Raw genomic sequence first — 22,992 nt, 5'->3', positions numbered from 1 at the left:
CTTTACGGGAAATTAAGTAATAGTAAATGAAAAGTTAACTGCTTTTATCGTTTTCTCTGCATAGTGGGAAGTTAAGACAAAAATTCAGGAGTTGCAGAGTTAAGATCTAAGGAATGTAATTTGCAGAGAGCAGTCATATCTTTTGTGAGGTCTTTTGTGTAGAAAGTTATGTCAAATGTATATCAGGTGTAAAACTAAACAAGCAACCCTTCTTCCTGAGGTTATATTTAAAAGTGACAACAAAAAGTAAGTCAAAATGATGTCACTCTTTGGTCTGAACTGATCACTTAAAACTTGCAGCCTCAAATGAATGTTCTTAAGGAAGTTGCCAAGAGGTAGGTAGAAATCAAAATCGATGTTCTTTAGCAAAATAACCTTACTTTTGCATAGTTAAAATATACTTTGTGAGACTGCCTTGTTAAGTTTCACTCAAAACAGAGTTTTGCAACACTTGTAAAGCAGTGCTATTTGTGGCGTAGGTCCTGTTCTCACTAGGTGGGCCCTGCAGAATAGCAGGCCAGGAGAATTTACGGAGTTGGGCCGTGATGGTCACAACAAGGGTTGTGTTAGGGATCCAGGATGGCGCAATGAGGTGACTTTCAGTAAAGTTATATAGCGAGTGAATTACAAATGGGAGTGGATGCCGGACTTTTAAAGGTATCATTCATGTGGTTACATTCATGAGTGACTTCACAATTTTTCAGAAAAGAAGTCAAAAAGGTGATAAAAATATATGGGAAATTAAGAAAAAGGAAGGTTAAATGGCTTGCGTGTGGTTATAAATCAAGGCAGAAATATCAGTAACAGAAACAAGATCTGTTCCCCCAGCAGTGTCACTTTTTGTTATCCTGCTCTGTCTCTGGGATAATTGCCAGGAGCCATATCAGGGGTTTGTGACCAGATGTGAGCACGTGCGGTGGTGAGGACTGTGGGAGCTCTAGAGTGAAACTGGCCAGTGCTGCTCATGGAACAGAGCGAAGTGTTGAGATCTGTAAAAATTTGTCATCTGTGAATAATGTATTGTTTAAAAAATGAAAGCTTTCATACAGTAGTGGGTTTTGTAGGTGTATGCCTCTTCTCCCTACCTGTAGTAGGGATGTTTTTGAGTGAAGAGCAGTTGTGTACTGAGCCAGGTAGAGTTTTCCAGATGAAAATGTTTAGTGATATATATATATATATATATATATATATGTATTACTTTTTTAAATGGCTGTGTTTTTTAGTACTACTTGTATGACTGTATTTTGATTTTTCAATAGGTCTGGGACAAAAGTGAAAATGGGGATTGGCATTGCACTGCCAGCTGGAAGGTTGGTATTTATAAAAATTACATCGTTATAACCATAATTTCTCCTTTGTTTTTGAAAAAACATGCTTAATTTTTGCTTAGTAGAGCAGAAATACTTTTGATTTGTTGTAGATCCTGTATTTCTTAATGGCAAAATATTTTTTCTCTGCTTTTATAAAACAGCTCTAATACCTCTTACCTAAAGCAGAAGCTAGCGTGCAGCCTTATATTAGCAGTTAGGAATGTTGGTAGACTTTGTATCAGTAAACATAGCAGTAACTGGTGTTTAGGGAGTTGGAAAACAGTACCTTAATTTTTAATTGAATATTTAATTTTTGCATATTGTAAGACTTAAAAAGAAAAAAAAAAGCCAGACCTCTTCCTATTAAATGTTACAACCTCTGACCTCTGTGTGCTTGTTGTTTGGTTTTTTTAACCAAACCTTTCTGAGAGCTGCTGTGAAACTTTGAGCTTTATAAAAGAACACAGGTTTCTAAGGATTAATCTTACTACTTCCTAGAATTTAATTTTGCTTCTGCAGAAAGTAATGAAAATGTATGATCACTTGGACTAATACAGTAAGTACATTACTCTGTAGCGTTTTGGTGTTATCTTGCAGACACATAGCGGATCTGTGTGGCGTGTGACATGGGCCCATCCTGAATTTGGGCAGGTCCTGGCTTCCTGCTCTTTTGATAGAACAGCAGCTGTATGGGAAGAAATAGTGGGAGAGTCAAATGATAAACTCCGAGGCCAGAGTCACTGGGTGAGACTTCAACATATTAATTACAGTTTATATATGTGCCCATATAAAGAGTTTTACTGTGCCTTACTGATTTGTTTGCTTATCATAATGGGCTGAAGCTGCAAACTGTTGAAATTTCAGAACTAAACAGAAGACTGAACGTGCAAATTTTTCTAATTACCATGTTACTGGACATTACTGGTTTTGCAACATATTTTGTATTTCTGAAACAGAAAAAGCACACTCTTTTTCTTCTGTTAATATGGAGTGTCCCTGATTTTGCCTGAAGTATTTGGGGAAAACAGCTAGATGACAACATTCAGGCCCGATTAGTGTCACTGCTGTTGGTGTTTCTTAGTAGGATGTTCCCTGGCAAGCAACTTGCAGACATGAATTTCCATCTGCAGTAGAATCAAAGTTGTACATTTTTTTCTGTGACAGGAGCTCATCTGAAACTGTCTCATGCTGTTCTTTTTCATCTTTCAAACGAGATCAAGTTTTGAGGGGAAATTGTTTGCTTGGAAGTGGATTTTCTAGGTAGCATTTCATCAAGAGAATTTTAGATTTAAACAGATTTTCTCAGCTATTCCTCATGTGTACTCTTATATAACTCAGTATAATATTCCTGCCTCAAACATTTTGTTTTAGGTTGCTAAAATATCTGCAGTTTTCTAACATTAAAATACATAATTACAAAGACTTAAGTTGTCAGGAGTCTTGGGACCCGGTGGGGTGTGGAAGCTCACTCCTGGGTGCAGTTGTGATACATAGCTTTCAGCTCAAACTCATACTTTGTTGGCCAGGAGAGGATACAACTTGAAAAACAAATGTTTATAACTTTTTCCTCTTTCACCCTAGCTAATCTTCCTGTCAAATGTCTGCTGTACTCACCCATTCCCTTATCAGAAATAATTGTTTTGATGCTTCAGTTGGAAAGTGTTTCATGGTAAACTTCAGCAGCACTGAAATTAAAAAGCAGTGTTGCTAGGCATTGCAGTTAATATTGTCACTGGTATGAACGAAGAGGACACTTTCAAACTGCCTGTGGCCAGTATTCTTCTATTTTGTGCTTCTGTTATGCGGTTGGGTTTTTTTTTTCCTAAAAAGCGTAATCTAAACAACTCTTTTTGGCATCAGAACTTTGATACCACTATGAGTATATTTCTTGATGCTTGAAATTGCATTAGTGCAATGACCTGCCACTTTTCAACTTCATTGGTGTATAAAGACTTGTTTTTTTAAGTTCTTGATGGAAGAGGTAAGTGATCCTATGAAATGGTGTTGTCAGACTTTCATTAGGTTTCCTTAGGGGATAATTTTTTAATGGAAATTTCTAGCATTTCCTTCAAGAATTTCTGCCTTTCTTTGCAGGTGAAGAGGACCACTCTAGTAGACAGCAGGACATCTGTTACAGATGTGAAGTTTGCTCCCAAGCATATGGGTCTTATGTTAGCAACCTGTTCAGCAGATGGAGTTGTAAGGATTTATGAAGCTCCAGATGTGATGAACCTTAGTCAGTGGTCACTGCAGCATGAAATATCATGTAAGCTAAGCTGCAGTTGTATTTCTTGGAATCCTTCAAGGTATGTTATTAAAACTGTAGGTTTTGCTTTATGACTGTTTAAGCAGAAGATCTGAAGAGTTCTGAAGTTTTGTAGAATAAATTCTAAAACTGCATGTAGAAGATTGAGTGTACTTTAGTCAGATCTTAAAGAAAGCTGCTAACAGTTCTTTTAATAAAGCAAGAGCCAGAGGAGTGTTTCAGAAAGCCCTCTTGTGCTCTGTGAGGTAATAGTCCCAGCTTAATTATTTTTAGCAAGTAATGAGCTAAAGAGCTATGGAGTGCTCTTTATTTATCCCCCAAAACTTAACTTGGATTTTCGTAAGAGAAAGTGTTTATAAAGGGACAGTTACATTCTTAGGAGCTCAGTGATATACTTAACCTTCTTGAACAGGAAGGAATCAGAGAGGAGTTTGGTTGGGTATTCCTCAGCCAGAACACATACATGTAGAGGTTCTCCTTAGCTTTTCATCTTGTATCCTCCCCCAGCAATAACAGGAAGGGAAAAAACAATCAGAACTCCTTTGGATTCTGTTTGTCCGGAAGCGCTTAGTTGGCTTTCCCTATAGGCGTAGTGGTCTGTGGCCTACTGATCCAGTTTATCTTCTCTTCGTTGATAGTAGTCTGTCCTGAAGATTGAGAGTACAGGCTTTCACTTTAATGCATGGGATGGGGTTAAAAGTTGATGCAAAAACTAGAACTCGTCCACGTTTAGCTTTTGTAATCTATCTTCCAAAACCTGAATGAAATCCCACTAAATCAATCATTAAAAGTACTGCAAAGAATGCAGACTGTGCCATGAAACTTGTGGCAAATACTTGACCGCAGATGCATATATAAAATCAATCCTGTTCTCTGGGACCATCATCTTGAATTGCTAAATAATGTTTCCTAATGATTTCATCTTAGTGGGTGTATAAAGTGGGCTTTCAAATCAACAGAACAGAGATTGTACCGGTAACTGTGCATAGTACTTATTTCTGTTTCCTTGTGATATTTTATTTTTGTTATGTTTTGATTTCTTTATAGATTACACATCTAAAATTTAAAACAAGATTTGGTGTACTTTCTGTGGAATCACCTGTAAATATAACAGTATTTATTTTTACCTTTCAGCTCTCGAGCACATTCTCCAATGATAGCTGTAGGAAGTGATGACAACAGTCCAAATATACTGGCTAAGGTTCAAATTTATGAATATAATGAAAATACCAGGTATGCTAAATGACAATGTATAACACTTCTGGGATCTGAAAGTAGTTTTTAATTTATGGCCTTTCATTTTTTTCCTGTTAATAGATGTGGAGGGGGTTAGTAAATAGTAATAATACATTAATTCTGTCTCTGAGCTATTAGATGGAAAAGGAGAGGGAGACCTCGGAATGGTAACTGATGTTAATCAGACATGATACTGGTAATTTTGTTCTGTCATGGTGCAGAAATGCCAGTGTTCCTACCAGCATTTTAACGGGAGGCTTACTCTGCTTTTGCTAATTTATATGCTTAATTTTGCACAGGGAATTAATAGGGCAAAGTTGAAATTTGAATTGTGTTGCACTTGGCACCATTTTGTTCAAGGTGACCTTAAAATCCTTTTAAAAGCACGTTTATAATGACAGAAAGTCCTGTGAATTACCAGCATTCTGTGAAAGTTCAGTTTGTACAGTTAAGAATTCAGAAACCGAAAAGGCCAGGAAGTGTGTGCACAACCACTTTCAACTAAATGATGACAGACAACTTGTGTTTCAGTCAGAATGATTGTGTGGGAAAGGAGCCAAGGTGTTTTGTGGGTTTATGCCTAGCTTCAGACAATGTTCTCTGTGCATTAACAGTAAAGAAAAGTTGTTGTAACTTACCTGGTAGTAAATAAAAAAATGGGACACATGTTTATGATAACAGTGGAGGAGGCAGATAGTGGTCTGCTTACAAGCACAGAAAATGTAGTAAGTTACTGAGATGCAAATTTCCTTTAGATTTGTGGAAGGGAGAATGTCTATGTCCCTTTTTCAACTGTAGACAGTAATGTTCTTTGTTGTACGATTTAGCACACTGTGTTGTTAGTAGTTACTGTATCTGATGTATTCCATTTCTGAAGAAATCTGCTTCTAATTGTTACTTAAATTTATGTTAAGAAACTTTTTATTTTTACAAGTCTCATTGTGTATACTAATCCCTTTTCCCCTGTTCTACTATGTCTGGTTTATATAACTTGCATCACTGGCCATTTTGATGGTGTTAAAGGTTAATTTCTTATGCTGTACAGGAAGTATGCAAAAGCAGAAGCTCTGATGACGGTCACAGATCCTGTACATGATATTGCATTTGCTCCAAATCTGGGAAGATCTTTCCACATCTTAGCTGTAGCAACTAAAGATGTACGAATTTTCACACTGAAACCTCTAAGGTGAGCTTAAAAGGAAGATTATTTGGTGCGATGTGGTGCATACTATATAGTCTTATTTTAATAGTATCTGCAAAGCAAAAGTAGTAACAAGTATGCAGGACTGTTTTTAGCAGTCTGATTTTTAAGGTGACAGGACTGTGAGCAAGTCTGTTATTTTGTCTGAATATCTCAATACTCCTAATGTAGTAACAATTGTGATATAAACTTCTTGAAAGATGTAGTCCTCTCTTTTTGTCATCATGTTCAAGCCCAGACCTTTGAGCAGTTGTGTGCAGAAATGTCACTTTTTTTCTTAAACAGGAAAGAATTGACTTCATCAGGAGGATTAACAAAATTTGAAATTCATATCGTGGCACAGTTTGATAATCACAACTCCCAGGTGTGGCGAGTGAGCTGGAATATTACAGGCACAGTGCTTGCCTCCTCTGGTGATGATGGCTGTGTTAGGCTCTGGAAGGGTAAGGTCACCCACCTGAAATACATTAGCTTTTTTGCATGCTGAATACACATGAGAAATTTTACTCAAAGAAATAACCTTGGAGTAAAAGTTCACTTTAGATTTGTGAATGATAAATATTTTTGTATTTCTATTTACATGTCAGAAAAAAAGGAAATAACTTTCTGTGGTGGAACACTTGCATGATTTAGGCTGCTGTGAATAGTTTTAACTGTACCCTTAAATTCTTTCACCAAACTATATAAAATTGTCATTATAAAAATTAACATGGCTACTGCATTACTAACTTTGCCTGCTGCCAAAACCAGAAAATCTACATTCAGTCACAGTGTTCAGGGAAAATGGCTTTTTTCTGTGTAAATTTCCAAAATCAACAACCACCACCCAGTGGCACTTTTCCTGGACTGTTCTCGTTTGTTTTACAGTATTGTAATTACTGTAAAAAGGAAAATAATTGCCTGCTGAACAAAACTGAGTTTTAAATTGTGGATAGGCAGAGAATGTCAGACAGCTAAAGGGCCAGATCCTCAGCTGTTTAGAATTTATATATTGGTATTGAAGTTCAAATCTAATTCACACCAGGTGCAGAGCAGTTGAAACATCATAGTTGTATCAAACGCTGAGCTTCAGAAGAGAAACTAACACTTCTTGTATGTCTGTATTTGCAGCTAATTACATGGACAACTGGAAGTGTACTGGTATATTGAAAGGTAATGGGAGTCCAGTGAATGGTAGTTCTCAGCAGGGAATTTTTAATGCCTCTCTAGGTTCAGCCAATACGAGTCTACAGAATTCACTAAATGGATCATCTGCCAGCAGGTAGGTTAATTAGTAGACTTACTTTCAGTAAATAGTCTCTTCTCTGAATCATCTCAGTTTTACTTAGCTTTCGTATTTTTTTTAATATTTCTTTATTGAAGTGCACTGTGATTTATTGCATGAGTACTTCTACAAGCTCTTCTAGTGTTGCTCTGTGATGGTGTCTGTTATGCCAGCGTTAAGAGAAAAATGAACAAAACCATAAGCCATACTGAATCATTCCGTATAAATAAGCAATGTCATCAACTATTTTCACTTTGAGACCTTTCACATTATTAAAAGTAACTTTCTGAAATAGTTTCAGACAAGGAGAAGCTTGATTGTACTGCTGTGTAACTGCCCTTTTGTTTTAGATGCATGTTAAACAGTGAAGCAAAAATACCAGCAACAAATTTCTGTTCTTCACTGGGATAATGTAGCAGAAAGGAAGGAGGAAAAGATACTCCATAATGTATGGTTTCAACAATCATATACTAATGTTAGTTGACCTGCATTTTTGCAGGTGTACTATCAATTGAATAAAAGTTTTGGGTTTTTAAAATCTTCCTCATACGGCATTCTTATTGCAGATTAACTTGTTCTCTTTGTTATGTTTTTATTCTGTAGTAATTGCTGTTCAGTAGGTAAATTTCATTGCCTCTTCTGAAAACCATTTTGATCTGTGCACACTGAAATCCTGATATCTGAGCCCTGCATTTGTATGGTGGAGTGTGTACAATCAACTTCACAGGATGTGTCCTATGTAAGGACTGGATGTGGCCAGATTCCATAGCAGCAGCTTCCAAGTTTTGTGGCCACCTTTTATATCTTTCAAATGCCTTGGGTTAGCCTCCATTCTCATCCATACAGAGCTACTAAGATGGCTTTTTTTGAGTTTAAAATGCTTATCGTAAAGTACTATGACAGTTTGCTTTTGGAGAGTAGCCTTCAGCCCCTGCCCTTCAGCAGTCAATCCCGAATGGCAGTTCTGGCTTCCAGATCCCTAGCTGTGTTGAACAGAGAAGGACTTTCACATTTTCATCACAAGATAAATGGGAGAGCGAGAAATGGTAGTGGCCCAAGCCTGATACTGGTCATCTGGTTCCAGGTGCTACTTCCAGTGTAGCAGAAAAATGCTGAGATGCAGTCCTGTCTTGGAAGTGTGATGTCCAAAGCTATGTAACTATTTGCTTGGGCTCCATAGGGAGATACAGGATACTTTATACTTCCCTAGCACAGGGTGTGGTTGCACCGTCTCCTTGTCTAAGACTGCTGCTGCCAGAAGGACTCCCTGAAGTCGGTAGTAAGACGTTGTAAAACCGAAACTTTTAGCATTATTTTAGGCTCCTTCCATTGCACTGTATTTCGAAAGTGGTTTTTTTTTTTCTGTTTTATTGTTTGCTTGTTTGTTTTCATAAATTATTCTTGGCTCCAATTTGGAATTAACATTTTGTTACAGAATTAAGTCTGTGGAATTTCAGAATACATGGTGTCTTGTCCTAGGATTGAGCCTTACTATACAAAAAGATGCACTTAACTATACTTTCTTTTGTAATTACATTGGCTTGAATTGCATAAGCACAGTTGCTAACTTTTGTCTTAGTGTATTAATGCTTATAATAAAGACTCATGTACTGACACTTGACTAAATTGGTATGCCACACAGCGTTTATTTGGTCTGTGACTGTGGATGCTATGTTTCAGTGTCTATACATTTAAACACTTAGAACAGCTGAAGTATAGGCAGATCTGGAAAACTTAAAGCACAGTTACCAGACTGGATTTGTAATCAAAATAGCTTCCAAACTGATGATGTAGAGTGCTGGAAAAAAAGTCAGTAGGGCTGTATTGTTATGTTGATGTAATTGTGTGTCTAGATCTATGATACAATTTCCATTCTCCATTTGTATTATGTCCTTTTTAACAGAAAGCAGAGCTGATACCAAGCTAACTGGAGTAACTTTGGTGTTTTGCTGCTTGTTGCATGCACACAGGAATGGAAAACGAACTCCTTTTTCCCCTCCCCAACGCCGTTTGACCTCTCCCAAGACACCAGCAGCCTGCTAACTACTAAATGCTATTCAAAAAGCCTTTTTAAAACACATTGTGTACGTTTTTTGTACTAGCCTGCACAGTTTGATACTGTTGGAACTCCTGATAGAAAAATACTTGGAGAGGCTTCTTGTTCGGGAAAAAAAACCACAGTCAACCAACCCAAACCCTAAAACTTCCATCAAAACACTTTTTTTTGAAAGCTTGTCAAATTAAAAGACTAGTTCATGACTAAAAGTGAGATTTTTTTTTTTTTGTCCTTAATTGGGATGGGAGGAGGGAAGTGACAGTTAAGAGAAATTTCATTAAAATTGTTTTGATAAATGATCTGTTTCGCATTTCATAATGTTCATTGTTTAAGATTCCTAAACATCACAAGTTTGTAACTGCTTTGTAATATATGCAGCTGTTAGTTTTAAAGGAATAAGAAAACTGTGTTTTGACAATTGTACAGATGGTAGCTTTTGATAGTTTGGTATTGCTTCATTTATACCTTAGTATGACTTCAAATAAATGTTTTGTAAGTACTGTCATACTTTCTTCATCCTAAGAGAAGTACTTTTTCTGATATGTATTTGTACATTCCTATGGTAATAATTCCATGGAGTAACTAAAATTCTCTAAGCGTAGTATCCTAAAAAATGCAAACACTTGAGCCATACAAAGATAGAAACCAAAATGCAGTTTGCTGTGAATTGTCCCTTAATGTCATTAATTGTATAGCTGTTCATTTATGTAAGACCACAGAACTGTAAACAGGACAGAAAATATCTGTAGGTATCTAATATAGTTATACTAAAATGCACAAGTATTACGGGTAAGTTCTAATAAAAACAGCAGAAAAATGACATGAAATGGCATAATTCTGAGTCTTGCATTCACCAGGAATCTTAAATTTACTCTGAGGATTTTGCAGAAAAATGTAAATACATACAAAGACTGTATTTCACTGAAAGTAGTTATTCTCTGTAAATGTATATTATTAATTTTAAAGCATTGTAAAAACAATGATGTTTTTACATCTATTTTGGAAGCGCTGTGAAGTTAATCTGAATTAGATGCATATGCAGAAAATGTACTTAATATTTAATGTATATTTTGTGTCACAAATGAAACGTTACTAAAAGCTCTGTTAACAAATTGCAGGAATTTTGGGAGAATTAAAGCCTGTTAATAGGTGTGCTACAACATCCTTTTGATTTCCAAAGCAATCTGTTCTTTTGTAAAGATGTATACTAGGATTCTTTTTATGGTATTCTTTTCTATGAATTTCAGTGGAAAAGACTGTATTATTTTCCTTTGAAGAACAGTTTCCAGATTTGTCTTGTTTTGAATTACAAGCCTTGATTTCTGCTATTATGTTCTATTGGTTTTGGCATGGATATACTAAAGCCTTTTTTTTTTTTCCAGCATGTCTTTTCTCCTCTTTGGTTCTCCTTGTATTTACTACCTTTCTCTTTTTCTTGTTTTGTTTTTTGTTTGGTTTTTTTTGGTTTGTTTTTTTGTTTTGGTGTTTTGTTCCTTTCTTAATTGTTTCAGGTATTTCTTTCCCCCTCTGGATTCCCCACGGGCTGGATCGAGATGGTCCAGTCATGCCCAGCTCCTTCCTCCTCCTCCTCTGATAGAGCACTCTTGCGATGCTGACACTGCCAACCTCCAGTATCCTCACCCTCGCAGACGATGTGTATCTCGGCCTCTTAATCTATTACCTGAGAATGAAGGGGTTTAACATGTTACTTTAAATAAACTCTGAAGGGCCTTATTTTGGTGTTTGTGAATGCTTCCATTTCTGGCTGCCTTTGATATTTCTTCTCTCGTACAGAAGATTTTTAAAAAAATTGGGAACTTCATGCATGTTTTGCAAAACAAACTACAATATTTGGAATATGTTATTTATGTTTGTGTGTCAAAGGAACATTTTATCAGTACCCTTTGAGCTATGGCAACACATACAAACAATATTAACCACAAACTATGGAGTAGCTGACTTTTAATATGCCTGTCTTTTTTTGTCTTTTTTTTTCCTTTTTTATTTTTGGAATCAGTTTAGTATGGTCTTGGATTTTTTTTCTTTTTGTATATTGCACTGACAAATGTGAAACGTACTCTCAAAATTAAATATGCCTTCAAGAAGTTGCTGAGTAACTAAAGGATGATATTGGATCAACTTGTAAAAGTAACAAAACCATTCCTGTGTATACTGCAGCAAAATAGTTTGGAGTATTTGGTGACTTAAGAATTTTCCATCTTGCTGTATAAATATTTAAATTTTATAATTGTGGTTGATTAATAAACTTATTCTAAAAGGTCTGTATTGGTATGCTTTTTCTTGTAATAGGCTTTTTTTTTTTTAAACTGGCTTCTGATCAATGAGCTTTTTTGGACCAGGTGTCCATTCTCAGCTTTGCTTTTGTGCCATTCTGGATGTGCCATTGCCTGTTAACGTTTCTGTGCCACAGGGTGTGCTCAGACTTTTCTCATGGGTGTGTGTTGAAGATCTGCAGAGACTACTAGGGTTTTTAGGTTTCAAAATACCGTGTAATTCTTTTTCCTGTGATTGAATAATTTACTTAGGACATTGTGAAGAAATAGTACTGACTTGAAAGCCCCCTTTTTGATGTGTCAGCATGAACATGATTGCTGTGGATCAGCATGCTGGCATTGGCTCAAACTTTGGCTGGTGTGGGACAGGTGAGAGGCAAAGACTGGACAATGAATGCGTGGTATTGCTAGGGAGTAGTGTTACTGTGCAGGATGTGATTGCTGAGCTTGTTCAGCTAGATCTTAGGGGGAGGAAGGATAAAGGTGGGCTCTGTACAGAAGAAATCATGTATTTCAATGTGCCTCAAAGTGGGCTCATGCTACTTAGGGCTACAGACCACTGGCATAAAGAGAATTGGAAAGGGCAATGTGTGTTCTTCTAAAATGATAGCAAGTTCCTGTGAATTTTACTTGTATTGTGAAAAAACACTAGAGGTAACAGTGGTGTTAAGAGTGCTTGCTGACTGTGTGGAGGTAGGCTGCTGACAGTTTTCACCAGCAAAACAGAACTGGGGAGTGGGGCTGGAGGTAAAGGTTTAGACCAGGGGTCCTCAAACTACGGCCTGTGGGCTGGATACGGCCCCCCAGCATCCTCAGTCTGGCCCCCGGTATTTACAGACACGCCCCCCGCCCCCAGCCGGGGGTTGCGGGGGGAAACCAAGCAGCCGCAGATGGCTGCCTGCCACTTCATCCCTGCGCCGGCCCCCTGGTTAAAAGGTTTGAAGACCCCTGGCTTAGACCTTTTTACCAAAAAGTTAACCATGCCACACTTTGTATGGTAAACAACAGAAATGTTACATGATTAAATGTATGGTTTAAAGGGGGGTTGGAAAGATTATTTCTCTGAGGGAGAATGAGTCTGGGAAAATTACTTTGGGGGGGAATTGGAGAAAACTGGGACCTAGCAGAAGTGTAGTAATACAGGAAGTTTTTTAGGATAAGATACAGCTTATCACTTTCAAGATGGTTGGTATGCATGGATTCTACCCCAGCTCCCTAAGCAACACATACTACCATCTCAGCACCTGCGGACAGGAGTAACTTGGAAGGAAGGGGAACTTGGTGGTCTGGTAAGCTGTACAGTAGTTGTCACATGAAGAATATATGAGATGTTCACTGCTGAGCCAACCATTGCGGCAAAATTACTTTCCTCAGATGAAACAACCTCACTGTAATACTAATGCACACCTCCATCCCAAAGTTACCCACTTCCCAGGTACTACACCTCACTGGGCATGTGATACCAACCAGTAACAAAAATATGTACAATTAGAGTCACTCAAGCTCCAACTAAATGTAAAGGAAGTGGACTGGTCCTGGACTGAAATAACTCTAAAGGCTGGGGGGGGGAGGGGAGGGATTTTTGTCTACACTACCAAATTGTGTTGAACACATCTGTGCATGAAGTTGGGTCAGGCTGACCCACTCGTAAGTTGTTATGAGTGAAGTGACTTCTAATCAAGGGAGTCAGCCTTGGAAAGGATGGGGACAAAGAACGGATGGTGAAAAGACAACCCCTGTACATCAACAGAAAATCAGTTGAAAGTAGGACAAAGGTAATTGTGGTAGTGGGAGATTGTGACTTCCAACTCAAACAGCCCCCCCCCCCCCAAAAAAAAAGAGGGCAAAACCCCACTTGGGGAGCATGCGCAGTTAGTGAAAAACGTCAGCAGTGCTGAGGGTGCGCGCTAATCAGCATTAAAAGCCAGAAACTTGTAACCAGTCCTGTGTATGACACTGGATATGCAATGTACTACAAAGTATAAAAAGTGAACAAATGAGGAGAGGAGTTAGGGAAGACTCCATCTGGGATCAGTCAACAGGCCAAGCCTGTCTTCTCCGCCACTGAGACACCTACTGGATAAGAACTTTATTCTATGACTAACTCATGCTAGCTGTTATCAGGTGTATTATTGTAAGCTTGCTTTGCAGTCACTCTGTTATCACTGGCAATCTTTGAACTTTAATTCTGTCACAAGCTTGATAATCTTCAGCTGAAGTTAACTTTGTGTAAGCCTCCAGAGATCTGAGTAGTTGTGATAAGGGATTTGACTCAGCGATGCTGTCAGTGGGGGCCTCTGAATGGGTCAGTCAAATCACATTCCACCCCCCTCCCCTCCCCTCCCTGATACCATGGGGTGTCAAATGCAGGTAGCGGACAGGCTGGTTGGACGCAAGGGTCTCATCTTTCTTGGGAAACTGACAGGCTGATCAAATACAAAGGGTTTGAGGAAACCCCTCTTCTTAATGTGAGAGTAATTTGAAAAAAAAAGACAATTGAAACTATTATACTAAGACTCATTCCTAAAACAGAACAAACTGGTTTTGGGTATGCAAGGAGCAGAATACACTTTTGAAGGTTTAAGCCACTTGCAGAATTTCTGTCTTAACCATTTAAAAGGTCACTCCCTTCAATATAGTAATTGATCATTTTCTTACTGTATGTCTACTTGTACCAGGAAAAAAACGTAGGGCTCCTTCCTAAGCAGCCATCAGGAAAAGCAAGGTGGCAGTGTCTACACACACCGTTGTTTCCCAATGCTAAAAGTTTGTGCTAAGACCCTACAGTGTCTGTTGGGTATGCCTTAATTACTGCAGTGTAACAAAGTGTCAAATATATTCAAAGATAATTCTTTATGTGTAACTATCCTTGATATGGCAGATCTATGGGAAAGATTCCTGCTTGCATTTTTTTTTTTTTTTTCATTAAATTTGCTTCTGTTATTCTTTTGGAGCCCAGAATAATCAGTTATGATAATAACATAAATGACCACTTTTTGCAGCTTTCAGTGTGTGTTTTTATAGTTAATTCAGCATGGTCACATTATTTTCCTCTGTGCTGAACATGTATTATTAGATATCCTGACTAATCTCTGTCAGACTCCTGATGGAAAAACGCTGTTACAGTTTCAGTGCAAACAAGTCGCATTTCCAATGGACTGGCCAAGTATTTTGACTTCAACAAATGAACTTATGCTGGTTTTGTTGCCAATCCTTGCCTTTCCCCCTGCCTGCCACTTCCACTGACATCTCTCCAAACCCGGACCTTGCATTCCGTATCCTTGACCTTTGCTTCCTCAAACTCATGCTTTCCTCTGTATTCCTCTGCCTTGCTCCCATAAGTCAGGATTGTGAACTGGACTTTTGTGCAGGATCTGGGCCCCTGAATGTAAGAACAGAAACCCCAGGAGGGAGATTGTAGAAGGGCTTAGAGAGGGGTGATGAGAGCAGGTACTTGCAGTATTTTAAATTTATCTGGCACTTTGAAGTCTGATGTCCCTTTTATTCTTCTGAAAGAAGATATGCATTATCTTGTATACTGTTTATGGGCTTGGAGCACATCTCAGCTTGAACTTCCAGGGCTAGAGGGGTTTGGGTCTTGTAGTAGTAGCCAGGAGGTGGCTTTCTTGGGTTGTTTGGTTTTGTTGTCATTTGTTTTTGTTTTGAACATATTTGAACACAGTATGAACTTCTGATGAGGCTGAAGGTGTGAATGTTCACTCTCTTTCTAGCTTTTTGCAATCTTCATACCAGGAATATGACTGTAGAAGTGCACTGTGAAAATGTCCTGGAATAACACTGAATTTGATCTAAATCTTTTAAAGCTGTCATACACACATACACGTGTTTGGAAGGCATCTGCTGCCTTCTCATCTATCCTCATAAATGTGCCATTTTTGCTTCAAAATGGAAATAAAATTTTCCATGTACTGTGTATAAACTGCACGTTGCTCAACCTCATTTACGTGACTCATATAACAACACCACGACAGAAAACATAGCCAGTTAATACAAACAGCGCCTGTCATGTAAATACAAGCCGTCACCTAAGTAAATCCCGCTGAAGCTTTTTCCTCTTCACACGGCTCTGCCCTGACCGGGGCCGCAGGGCCGGGCACGCAGCACCGGCGGCTCAGGGGCTCCGCCGCTCGCCTGCGCGACCCCGAGGTACTCACCGGTACCGGGATTCAAACTCGCCGGTCCGCAAGGAAATACTTCAAATAACCGACCGCCCCCGCCGCTGCCGAGCGCCGCCCCGGGGGCACGGAGGCACCGCGCCCCGCCCCCGGGCCCGCCCCCGTCCCGCCGAACGGCCTCGCCCAATCAGCATTCCCCTCTTCGCCCCCTCCCAAACTTTTTCATCCTGCCGTCCCCCGCTGGCCAATCGCCGGCTCGGGTTGCAGCTCGCCCATTGGCTGGCGGCGGGGCTGGGCGGGAGCGGGCGGGCGAAGCGCGCGCGGGCTCGGGAAAGTTTGGGAGGCGAGCGGCGGCGCTGCGCACGCGCTGCTGGCCAGCGGTTGGTCTGGGCGGCGGCAGCCGGGGGTGTGTGGGGGTGGGGGGGGCCTGTGTCTGTCTTGCTCCGGGTGAGCGGGTGGGGCCCGCCCGCCCTGTAGGGGGCGCTGCGCGGCGGAGCGGAGAGGGGCGGGACGGGACGGGGCAGCGGGGGCCGGAGGGCGCGTAGCGGCGGGAGCGGCGGTTTGAAGTTTTGGCGGTTGGGCCGCGGTTCCTCCCGCTCCTCTCAGGCGAGTCGCGGCGCTGGGGGGGCGGTGGCGCCAGCTGGCACTTCGGGCTTCCCGCGGCAGCTACGGGTAGGGCCGGGCCCATGCGCTGCTCTGGGGGGAAGGGGGTCGGTGCTTCGAGCCGCTCCCCGTCCCGGCCTGCGCGGCCGAGGGTGCCGGCGGCCGCCCCCCCGGCGCTGCCATCGCGGCGTTCCCGAGCCGTGGCGTGGCGGTGTCTGCGCGGGGTGCTGAGGGGGGAGGGCCCGGGCCCAGGCCTTCCGCCCCGGGATCGGCAGCGCTGGGCGGCCGCCTGCCAGGTAGCGGCCCTTGATGGTCGCGTCACGGGGTTTGTGCTCCCCAGGTGCTCGCCGCTGGGGAAGCGGAGGGAGGCCGTCCTGGTCCGACTAGCTTTATAGGCTAAATATAGGCTGGCACGTCGTGCAGCGTCGATACTGAACGTGTAGGGCTGTTGCTCTTTTTAGAATGTCCAAGAAGGCTGTAAAACTGTGGCTCCCAAAAGACTTTTGGGGGAAAGGATTGGAAGTAATTTTTAAGCACGTTTGTGGACAAAGTGGGGCGACTGCCAAAGAATATTGGCTGTGATGTAGAAATCACGCATTTTTGACAGCATTATTGTGACTTGTGTAACTGTATAGTTGTTTTGTTCCAGCTTTCAGATGTTGCTGGGCCAGGGCTGACGGCGTTGCCAAGCAGAGTGCTATTTTGAGCAGCTTGTGCTGGATGATGGAAGGCTTCAGAAATATTGCTGATGAGACGTTTCCAAGCTTCTTGGGCCAGTCATTGAACAGCAGTGCAAGTGTCATTTTGGAAAATGTTACTATTTCCTCAAACCCTGGCTTACCTGTTGCAGCTTCAACTGTTGCCAGGAATAAAACGGGCTGTGACAACAGGTGAGACTATCAGTTAATACCTCTTGGTATAAAAAACCAGTTGGCCAGGTTGAAGTATTCCACTTTGGAGAGGAAAAATTCTTTTCACAGATTATTTGGTAGATGATTAAAACTATTTGGTAATTAGTAGCATACTAATCAGCAAACATAGAGTTGATTGTATTAGTGGTGAAAAATCTGCATTTAATTCATAACTCATAAATTACTTACATTAAAATTACCCTTTAAAAGAGTAATTTAGTTTTTAGACTGATAACAGTCAAGTTTAACTCGACTCTTCAGCTTAGTATACTCAGGTTTGAAGCTGTATAGAGAGTAATACATTTTTTACATGTGTATTCTCTTAGCTCTGTTAACTACTTCTTTAACTTGCCTGGATCTGGCTCATTTTAAAAAGGGTAGTGTAAGAAATAGTGTTATGGATACAAATTAACATTTAACACAATTTATAATGATTTGTTCAGCAAGGAGTAGAGTAAAGAGTAACAGTTGGAAGCATTTGCTTACTTAACTACTGTCCTGTGACTTGACAAGGAGTAAGATCAGACTTTAAACCCTTTCTTTCCAGAATGGTGTGTTCCAAGTGGGACAGCACTAGCCACTAAAAAGGATAATGTGGTATTTCACTAAAGAACTACGGAAGACTGGAGAGGATCATTCTGGGTACATATGTGTACCTTTAAATACAGTTTGGCTTGAAATTGCTAAGATACTCAAATCAGTGAACTTATAGGAGATGAGTGGCCATCAATATGATCCCCCCCCCCCCCCCCCCCCCAGTTCTTTGGAAAACAGGAGTGGTGCATATTAGAATGATTCTGTTGTGTGTTCCTTCTCGCCCTTTACAGGCTTTCTGATATCTGTGCATCCTATTTAGAAGGGAAACATTCACCTCTGTCAGGATCTTCTTGCGGTAATCAGTCAGATCTTGAACCAATGGGGAGATTTGCCCTCAGCTTCCATGAAGACATGTAAGTGAAACAGTTAAAATCAAATTCTGTCCCAAAATGCACATACCAGTATATAGTATGTAGATCTATACGTACTATAAGCTAATTATGGAATACTTCATAATCAAATTGCCCACCTCAGCAGCAGCTTCTACTGTTGGCCTTTTGATGGCAGTAACTGGAGAGCTCAGCTGTGCATTAGTTTGTTAGTTTACAGTGTTGGGCAGTCTGGGCAGCTTTTCCTGCTGAAACGCTGCATGCTTTCAGAAGAGGGATAGTGGCAGGCTACCTGTAAACATCCTGTGCAATGCTACAGCTTGTATAGCCCTATGTAAACAGTGTTTGGCTGTTTAATTGACTCATTGGGCCTCATGTACATGACAGGAATGAATCTTAAGTGATTTTTTTTTTTAACTACGATGTTTTGTTTTCTGTCACACTAATTAAGAATTTTCTAAGCATGATTAATTGACTTACTTGAATCTGGCTTGTATTTACATAGTGTACATTGCATAATCTAGAATTAAGCTAATGTTTCTGGTTCATGTCATGTGTGTAAATAATAGTTTGCTCTGATTTAAATCTGTTCCAACTAAATAACATGCAGTGTGCATACAGAAAGGAGCATCAATTTCTATTAAATTTAACTTCCCTACAGCATCAGTGATTGCTATTTCTTAAGAAATAACAGGTGTTAGAGAAATACTTTAGAGGGCATTACTAAGTGTTGGAAGTTGTTGCATAGGTTATTCTAATCAAGGTCGAATTTGTTCCTATTGTTGTGATAGAAACCGCAACGTGTTTCTTTTTGAAAAAACTGCATGATAGCCAGTATGTCCCTATAAAAACAATATAGGATTTAAGTGAGGGAGTCAGTGTCTTGATTGTACTGCAGTAAAAATACTACAAAACATAGAATAATTGCATTTTAGACCTTTTAAAATGTTAGTTTCATTTATATATTTAAAATACTACAGCAAAAGTGTGGTTCATTTCTCTCAATGTGGAAATTTTAACGTCTTACGTGATTATCTTATCTGCCTGTATGGAAGTCCTGTGAAACCAGAGGTGAAAAATAACTTTTAAACAGAATTATAAAAACTGTTATTTAACAGAACTATATGGAATTTCAGCAATTTGTGTTCTTTGTGATTTAGTCCCTAATTTAATGTTGCAAAAGGCATGCGGGTGTTATGGACTAAGGAACATCTTGTCTAGGGTTTGACTTGCTCTCAAATGGATCATGGAACTCGCCTGGAATAGACCCTTTTCCCCTTATACTTCCCCCCCTATACTTTTTCTCCTTTTTGCAGAAATGGGAGAAAGAAACAGAAAGAGAGACATATGTTGCATTATGTTTCACACTTCAGTGAAACTGAAGCCTTTGAAGTCTTGATGTTTACTCATTTATTGTAAAATGACAAGTAATAGGCCTGTACAATCTATATTAATGGGAACAGCTGAGTTCCTAGAGACAAAGGCATTAAAATCAGATAATTTATCAAATTTTTATATGGAGAGATGTTGTCTACTAATGTTGATCTATATCTTTCACAGTGATTTTTCATTGAAATAATTGTGTTTCTAGGGAACTCGCTACACAAGTTAAAGAGCAAACATCTCAGCCAACATCTGTTAGTTTGAAAGAACCCCATTCAGTATATGGAGAGCAAGATCAGAATGTCATTGAGCATTCAAGTCACAGTCAAGATACCTTACTTGAGGTGTTGCCACTTCAGCGATTGGAAGGTATTAAAATCTGAGGAAAATTGTATACTTACTCTCAGTGTAGTTAGCTTTTCATGCTGTAGATGTCTTCTCTTGACTCTTCACCGTTTTATGGCGTAACATAAATGAATTTTGAAAAAAAACCTCTTAATTTTGAACAAACTGAAAACAGAAAGCTTGTGGTTGACATTGTTCTAAGGTTTCTTCCCAAAGTACGAAGCTAGACAGGAAGCTGGTGAAAACAATGTTTGCTATAAAATACCATAACTAGAATCTGGATTAATTTCAGGAACTTCACTTTTAGAAAAGTATGTGTAAGCTGTTTTCTACCCCTTATCTTTCAGTAGGCTTAAGTCTATGACACTGTTTTAACTTATATCTCTTTTCTTCCCTTGTTCCAGCCTGAAAACAGCTATAGAAACTGGAAACATACTTTTCTAGTGAGATAACACATGAAAAAGTAGTTTGGTATACTTTCTGTGAAAACTATGCTTTTTTTTGAAGTATGACTATTTAGTACGGGAAGCAGAATAATATTCCGTAACTTACTTTAAGAGCTTGGCTAGTAATGTTAAATTTGCTAGGGTTTTTTGCTGATGCTAGTCCTGTGATTAAATTCTGCTCATTCCTTAAAATTCATTAAACATGAAGTCATTACCAAGTATATTTAATCTTTTCTAAGCTTTATCTGAACATTTGCGTAGGTTTTTGTGAGTTGACTATTAATAATTTAATGGAGAACATGTTTGATTAGAAAGTACTATAGTTTGTAATACAAATGTGCCCTTATAAAACATGCTTCTAGTGATGAAGCGTTGGCTTCAGTTGCTTATTGTAGTCCTGGGGAAGTGGCAGTAACTATGGCAACAAAAGTCATGATGCTTTTGAAAACTGGGACTGCCCAGTGTTTGGACTTGATAGCACCTAGTCATATTTAACTAGTTGGTTTTAACTTGTTGTTTAATCAAGATTTAGGATTCTAGTCTGGAAATTGCCTTTTATTTCCATCTATTACTTAGGAATTAGGAACTTCTTTTGATAAAATTTGTATGTGCATGTCTAAAATGTTCTCTTGACTTGTGGGACTTGCAGTTGGATTATAGGTGGATATAACACAAAGACAGGTAGAAGCTGTTTGCAAGTGATCCAAAAAAAGAATTGGCTTGGTAGATGAAGTGCAACAGTGGAACAGAACACTTGTTTCCCACTTCTGCTAGTCTAACCTGGGACTTCTTACTTGTTTGCACTGCCTTATAGAAATCCTTAAGGCAGTATTTGTCTTTCATAGTTTTTACAGTTTTAGCCCTGGTGAAGCCCTGCCTTTTTAATTGTTCCCAGATACTTTAGGTCATTGTTATAAAAACACGTGAACTTTGGCTTTGTGATAATGTGTATGTTTCAGGGTTATTTTTGTGGTGTATTTCAGACTTTCAGGAGGCCCGGTCTTCTATCTTGTAGAATAGTCAGCACTTAGTAGTGTAACATGAGAACATACTAACGTTATTGATTTGATATGAACTGATTACGCTACATTGTTTTGTTTCAGATTTGTCAACTGGAATGTGTTTGCTTCCAGACAGTAAGAATAACAAGGTGAAAGCTTTTCTAAATATGGTGAAATTAAAGGTTTTCTAATATTAATCTCATAATAGACTTACTCTGTGAGAGGAGGAGGGAGGCAATTGAACTGTGTTTATTGTCTTATGTATCCCTTAAGTTTGTAACGATGCTAGCATGCTCAGCCTGTGGTGCCTCACTTTTGCTTCCTTCTTGCAGATCATTTAACATAATTAGTACTATGGGAGCATGTCTCCATTTAATCTTTCTCAACTGTGAAAATTGTTTACTCCTAGTTGTAATTCTTTATCAGTGTAAGGAATTCACATTTTATCCCAGTTGTAGTTTAGCTTACTGAAAAGCCAGGTGAAACTTGGTGAAAAGTGAGGAGCTTTCTGGAATGCTTTTGGAAATTGAAGTAGACAATACCAACCTGATTTGACTTGTTCCTGTACTTGTTAATTACTTTGAGGAATATTAGTTTAGATGACTTCTTCAGTGTACTCAGCATTAAAAACTGCACCATTTGGAAGAGCACAATCTTCCTGCCGCCTCTCTTTTTTTTTCTCTTGTGTGTGTCTGTCCCAGAGCTAGCAAATAGCTGCAGGTATTGACAGGTAGGGCTGTGCTTCAGCTGTTTTTACCTACTGTGTTAGAGAAGCTGACAGTTACGGATACAGAGATACAAGGCAGACAGGAATGGGAGATCTCGTGGCCTTTATAGAAAATGTGCCTCAGGCTGCAACCAGATGCTGTCCGAAATGTACACCTTAATGTGTCAGCTGGTGTTTACTAAAGTGATTTCATTTTCTTTCATTTGATTTTTTTAGGGGTCACAGGTGTCAGTGAGTTGCAGCTGAATGCTCACAGGCTGTCACCTGAAAATCATAATTCAAGTTCTTTTAAAATTCTTTGCTTTCTGAACTTTAACATTTTTGCTGTCAAACGTGATCTGTTAAGAGAATGTGAGAGTAAATCCAAAACAAATGTTACATGGTGCTGTTTTTAAAAATCATTCAGGTATATAAAAGATATAACATTAACAGTTAGATTCAGCTGAAATACTACTTTATAAATAAATTAGTACACTCATTTGAAGACGACATCAACAAAAGTTTGATCTGGCTGTACAGCTTCTGAAGAAGCACTGTTTTAGCAGTGTAGGAAACTGTTGAGAGTTATTTTTGTACTTATGAGTTGTGATTGCAGCTTAATGAATGGGGAGCAGTGTTTTATTCAAGTGTAAATTCTTTAATGCTATGGTTTGGTACTTTATTTTGAGGTCTTGTAAGTTTGGTGTCTTTCAGATGCTTTTTTTCCTCTTTCCCCTTTATGATCCCTGTATTTCTTGCATGTATCCACTCTGGAAGCTAGCAGGCAAAGTCCATTGGAACTAAAATGTCTGCTGGAATAAGTAGGAAGAAAAAAAGGGGGGGGGGAAGTTTTGGAATATTATTAACCTAATTAATTGTTGTTTATTAACTGAATTTACGCAATAGCT

The 22,992-nt window shown here is 39.3% G+C and overlaps 1 protein-coding gene across 1 annotated transcript in view; it reads left to right on the top strand.

Moving 5' to 3' along the window:
- Positions 1 to 22,992, top strand: part of LOC121084446 (centrosomal protein of 192 kDa-like) — an 87,725-nt gene that overhangs the window by 770 nt on the left and 63,963 nt on the right. Inside the window, exons 2-15 of the mRNA XM_040585874.1 lie at positions 1,260 to 1,310; positions 1,908 to 2,054; positions 3,405 to 3,616; positions 4,711 to 4,809; positions 5,858 to 5,998; positions 6,299 to 6,456; positions 7,124 to 7,274; positions 10,845 to 11,028; positions 11,957 to 12,135; positions 16,031 to 16,143; positions 17,016 to 17,256; positions 18,105 to 18,227; positions 19,795 to 19,955; positions 21,481 to 21,527. Coding sequence (XP_040441808.1) covers positions 1,260 to 1,310; positions 1,908 to 2,054; positions 3,405 to 3,616; positions 4,711 to 4,809; positions 5,858 to 5,998; positions 6,299 to 6,456; positions 7,124 to 7,274; positions 10,845 to 11,028; positions 11,957 to 12,135; positions 16,031 to 16,143; positions 17,016 to 17,256; positions 18,105 to 18,227; positions 19,795 to 19,955; positions 21,481 to 21,527 — 2,007 coding nt within the window. The remainder of the gene's footprint in view (positions 1 to 1,259; positions 1,311 to 1,907; positions 2,055 to 3,404; positions 3,617 to 4,710; positions 4,810 to 5,857; positions 5,999 to 6,298; positions 6,457 to 7,123; positions 7,275 to 10,844; positions 11,029 to 11,956; positions 12,136 to 16,030; positions 16,144 to 17,015; positions 17,257 to 18,104; positions 18,228 to 19,794; positions 19,956 to 21,480; positions 21,528 to 22,992) is intronic.

This window comes from Falco naumanni, chromosome 3 (assembly GCF_017639655.2).
Source record: "Falco naumanni isolate bFalNau1 chromosome 3, bFalNau1.pat, whole genome shotgun sequence".
In the NCBI taxonomy this organism is placed as follows: Eukaryota; Metazoa; Chordata; class Aves; order Falconiformes; family Falconidae; genus Falco; species Falco naumanni.
The sequence above is the reverse complement of the archived record's forward strand: the minus strand, read 5'-3'. Positions and strand labels throughout refer to the sequence as shown.